The sequence below is a fragment of the Ursus maritimus genome, unplaced genomic scaffold (genome assembly GCF_017311325.1).
Source record: "Ursus maritimus isolate PB19 unplaced genomic scaffold, ASM1731132v1 scaffold_4, whole genome shotgun sequence".
NCBI lineage: Eukaryota > Metazoa > Chordata > Mammalia > Carnivora > Ursidae > Ursus > Ursus maritimus.
In genome coordinates this window covers 14,060,109-14,065,355 of record NW_024426552.1, presented here as the reverse complement: position 1 = coordinate 14,065,355, position 5,247 = coordinate 14,060,109, and the positions used below count along the sequence as shown (strand labels likewise).

At 35.2% G+C, this 5,247-nt stretch overlaps 1 protein-coding gene across 1 annotated transcript; it reads right to left on the bottom strand.

Annotated features, from left to right (window-relative positions):
* Positions 1-810: 810 nt before the first annotated feature.
* Positions 811-1,255, bottom strand: LOC121100471 (keratin-associated protein 19-6-like). Its single transcript, XM_040621698.1, has one exon. It carries the CDS (start codon positions 1,239-1,241, stop codon positions 1,059-1,061), a length of 183 nt encoding a protein of 60 aa, XP_040477632.1. The 5' UTR covers positions 1,242-1,255; the 3' UTR covers positions 811-1,058.
* Positions 1,256-5,247: the final 3,992 nt, after the last annotated feature.

Below are 5,247 nucleotides of genomic sequence, written 5' to 3'. Positions count from 1 at the left end.
CAGAGCAGTTTAACCTCAAAGCACTTCCAAAGGGTTTTCCTTTAGTCTTTGGTTTTTCTTTAGTTCAATCACCTTTCAATGAACTACATATAAATCTCTAGGGAAATAAAGACCAACAGTCTCTCTCATTGTTCTTCCACTACAGCTTATGAGAAAGAAAGAAAGAAAAAAACCAAGTCATATATGATAAACCATCTAGGACAATCTCTTTCAAATCCGTGTTCTCCTCTCTTGCCGAACCCCAAATTACTTCAACTTCCTTTGCTATCCTTCTCTTGTCTGGTAATTAGAAGCTTTCTGGTTGGCCCTGCAAAGAAATATCCAGCTTCCAAGCATCACTAAGAAGAAAAAAAAATACATTTGCTTCCCCATAGAATGATTTTTGTGGTAAAATAGACAGAAATGTTTAAAGAAACCAGAGAAAAACTTAACTTTAAAAGCTGAGGGCAGGGGCGCCTGGGTGGCTCAGTCGTTAAGCGTCTGCCTTTGGCTCAGGGCGTGATCCCAGTGTTCTGGGATCGAGCCCCACATCAGGCTCCTCCACTGGGAGCCTGCTCCTTCCTCTCCCACTCCCCCTGCTGTGTTCCCTCTCTCGCTGGCTGTCTCTCTCTCTCTCTGTCAAATAAATAAATAAAATCTTTAAAAAAAAAAAAAAAGCTGAGGGCAAAAGAAGGGACTACTTTTAACAAAAATATAACACAAAGTCCTCTGAAAAGGTAATCCCTGAAAGAATAATCCTAAAGCACAAGAATCGGTCCATGTGGTAACTTTAAAAATTAGCAAACATTAATACGAGATCACGTAGACGAAGATAGCTTTATTGAAAATTGGCCACAGAGATGCCACGGGAGACAGTCTGTAAAACTCCCAATCAATGGATGGAATGAAGTGCTGCTGTTGATCAATCTCAGGGTTTCAGTGTGAGCTCTGATCCTTTTCACTGTACATATGGCCCGATGGTCAGAGCGGCATTTGGATTTCGTTGGAAATAGAAAGACTTAAAAGAATTAGCAGTAGCGTGATATTAGAATTCTTAAGTCCCAAAACACCAGTCTTTTTCATTTCCAATAAAAGCCGGAAAATCCATATCCTCCATAGCACGATGGGTGGCAGCAGCCGTATCTGTAGCCTTTCCAGCCACACCCTAGGCCTCTGAAGCCACCACAACCACAGCCATAGCCCAGGCCCCCACATCGACAGCCCAGACCACCACAGTAGTAGTTGCCATAGTAGTAGCTCATGGCGTCAGGAGATGGAGATGTTGTCTGGTATGAAGGTGTGTTTCCCAAGTGTGAATGTTGCCATCTGCCCCGGGACTCTTACATATCTCCAAAAACGGTGTGGCAATAAAAACAAACTTGCATAATCTTCATTTCATGGCTTCAAGAACATGAAAAACAGACTCATTAATTTCTTTGTTTTCTAATTTAGGACAGTTTGCACAGATTCCATTGAAGTACACCCTGGCTATGTTGACAATGATCGTGGTATCTTCAAAGACCACACAGGAGATGACTGCCATTCATAAAATCCTCTGGCCAGACATCATAGCATCTCATCTCTGTTCAAAATTATGGATACATTCTTTACTGAACAAAGTCAACATCATGAGGAATTACAGCTAATTTTCCAGTGAGACTGAAAAAATGTTGGTGATCCTTGTTCAAAATCCCCAAATATGCCACTTTTCTAGTTCACTCTGTTCCATTACGATCTCGAACAATTTATTTTTTTCTTACAAAAGTTGAGTTGCTTAAAAGTTTGGCTGTCATCAGTTTTCAATTTTTTTTTTTTGTAAAATTAAATTGTAGATTTTTATTTTTTTATTCACAAACACTCATCAAATAATTCCCAAAGAACTGTCAGTGAATTTGTCATTGAATGTCAAGTCACTTCACCTGACTGGTCGGAGTCATATGAAAATTCAGCATATCTTTTTCTTTTGGCACTTGATCCTGAGTTTCCAATATCATTAGCAAAGAAAAAATCATAAAAAGTTCTCACCAACACAGGACTCTTGTTTTGATTCTTTGGGAAATGTAAGAGGAATGGTATGTCCATTTATAATTATGTGCCACTTGTCTAGAACCTGTTGGATTTATTTGAGTCAAAAAAAAAAAAAAAGAAAACAATGAAAAAGATCCAATGTCAGTAAGAATAGTTAGATTTCCTCTGTTAGCTGTCTCCAGATAGGACCACAGCTCCAAGACTCATTTTATATTAAAAGCATCTACAAGACAAGGAGCTAAATTATTTAATGGATACTAATCATTAGCACTAAAAAGATAACAGAAAACAACATTGCTGGTGGGTCAACAGGAATCATTTTTACATTCAAACCACTAACTGTGAATTTAAATTATGCACCAATTATTTCATAAATGAAATAAATATTCATTATTCCTTAAATGGAGAGGTGTTAGTATTAGAAAGCTTCCTATACTAAGACATCTGTGAGCAAGTCCTCAAGCAACTTCAACCTTTTGAGCCTCTAACGTGAAATGTCCTAAAAAGACACCAATTATAACACTTCCTGCAGAAACTCTCAGACCCAGGATTAACACCAAGGTGGAATACATGTGTGATAAAGAGCTAATCTCTTTGACCTACTAGAAAATTGAAAGATCAGAATTTGCATTGTTAAAGGTAACAAAATTTCATCTGAAAGATATACTCAGTACAAGTTTAGATTTTGTTTTTGTTTTTTTTAACAGCTATGTATTTTTTCTGAATAAGCTACGCCAAAAAGACTTTTGCAAAATAATTTATTAACATGAAATTAGCAATTTGAAAACACTTTCACGTACATATCTTCCTCTGGTCCTATTCACAACTTGCTGAGTTTTGTCAGGAAAACGTTATTTTCTTCATTTTATCAGTGTACCTTGCATTTGAAAGTAGAATTATGCACCTTCGTGATCATTTTTGGGAAGCTAGGAGATTTTCTTCAAGTTATATAAGCAAATAAATGAGACTTCAGTATAATTCATGTCACTTCACTCCTATTCAGATCATCTGGAAGGAATGAATCAAAAATTAACTTTTAAGAATCAAAATATAATAGTTAAAATACAATTTGGTTCTAAAGAGGATTTGGAAATCCACCGTCAATGCCTTGTCCAATTTTCAGCTAACACTTTAATTCGGCCATTGGAGGTCCCAATCAGTCCTAATCAATAACCTCTTTGGGTCACAAAATTCTATTATATTAATGATGTTTTTTCTTTTAACAAATATTCATTGAGCATCTGTCTGTGTTGGGCAATGTATCAATACAAGGGGAACACACAGAGCCTGACCTCAAAGCCTGTGCAATGAGAGAAATACTATTTGTTCGTACCGACAATCCACAGCCACTAAGTATGATAGCCACAACAAGTCTGTTCCGTATTTCTCCATTCCAGCAAATAAACATGGGTTGGCTCATTTTAGAACCAAAGTAATTGTCTCAATAAAAAAGGGACAATTTTATTTCGCAACAATTTATACACTGCATCATTACAAACACACCTCATTTTATTGTGCTCCACTTTATTGAACTTTGGCAGATATTGCATTTTTTTTTTTTTACAAATTGAAGGATCATGGCAGCCCTGTGTCATGCAAGTCTATCAGAGGCATTTTTTTCCCACAGCATTTGCTCACTTCAGGTCTCTGTGTCATAATTCTTGCAATATTTCAAATTTTTTTCATTATTATTATATTTGTTATGGTGATCTGTGATCACTGATTATGACTCACTGAAAGCTCAGGTGATGGTTAACATTTCTGAGCAAAAAAGTATTTTTTTAATGAAGGTATGTCCTTTTTTTTAGACATAATGAAATTTTACACTTCATAGGCTATGGTATTATGTAAACATAACTTTTATATGCACTGGGAAACCAAAAACTTAATTTGCCTTACTTTGTTGCCATGTTGGCTTTATTGTGGTGGTCTGGAACCAAGCCACAATATCTCTGAGGTATGCTTGTAATGTAAAAAAAAAAAAAAAGAAGAAGAAAGAAAGAAAAAACAGCCTAAGTTCTTCAGCATCTAAAGTTTTAGAGAGAGTGCTTGTTTATTTCATTTAAGGTAATTTCCTTATCTTTGTACTTTAAAGAAAATAACCAGCAGTAACATGAAATCTGCTTGATGAATGATAAATTCTTTTGTCAGTTTTATTTTGAATCCTATAAACTCAAATTTTTAAGACTAAATGATTTGTGAGTTTCCTGGAACCCAGTGTCCCAGCAAGAGTGTGTATGTGAAAATTAAATATCAGGCAGATGCCTCTAAGAAGGTTATCAAATGACCATGACGTAGGAAAAGACAGCTAAGCATAAACCATAACATATAAACTAAACAGTACCATTTCCATCGTTATTAAGAACTTGTTTGATATAAACACAACATGAACTATCCAGAGGAACATGGTACAATTTCAGTTTGTTATTTCATCTTTTGATGTGATTGTCACGTCAGATCTTCCCCAGATCAGAAGATCTTCCAAGTGTACAGAATTTTTGTCCTAGTTTCTAAATGGTGTGGCCTGGAGAGTGCAAAGCATCTGAAAGCTACCACAGAAACATTGTTCTCCGGGAAGAGAGCACAGGTAGAAAAGGCCATCAAGCATGGCTGTACAACAGTGGAGATGTTGGGTACCATCTAGAACAGTGACTTTCCAGGGAAAGTTTTGAGTAATGAAAAGTCTGGGGAATCTATAATGAACCTATTTAAAACGAATTATCTAGGAGTATACCCCCAAGAAACTAAATTGGTCACGCACTCCAGATATTTTTAATTCACATTTACTTTGAGAAACAATACGTTTTGAGAAGCAAGACCCTCAGTCTACAGTGGGAAGCAGAAAAGTCAATTAAGTAAATTAACTTGTCAAGGAAGCAGAGTATGCTTTCATATATAAGTATGTATACATGCATATATGTATGTATTTTATTTTTATATATTTTATACATTTTATACATTTTATTTTTAAATGTTAATTTTAAGGTATAAAATTGACCTGATTATATATAAAGAACACTAGAAATTTGAAAATTCAGTGTTTGGTACAGGGTTTTCTTTTTTGATAGTATTTTTTGTTACTTACATATTATTATACATTTTATTTTATATCAGTTCAATGTTTAAAAATATTTTCTTTGATCACCATCAATTTATGGTCCCGTAATAAGTCTCAGAGTGCAAACCATGTTATCGAAATAACGTTTACATTTTGTTATTTTTTTAAGTCATAAAAATAGT

Bases quoted from the DNA above. Each gene is read 5' to 3' on its own strand.
- LOC121100471 (XM_040621698.1), bottom strand. From the start codon at position 1,241: ATGAGCTACTACTATGGCAACTACTACTGTGGTGGTCTGGGCTGTCGA.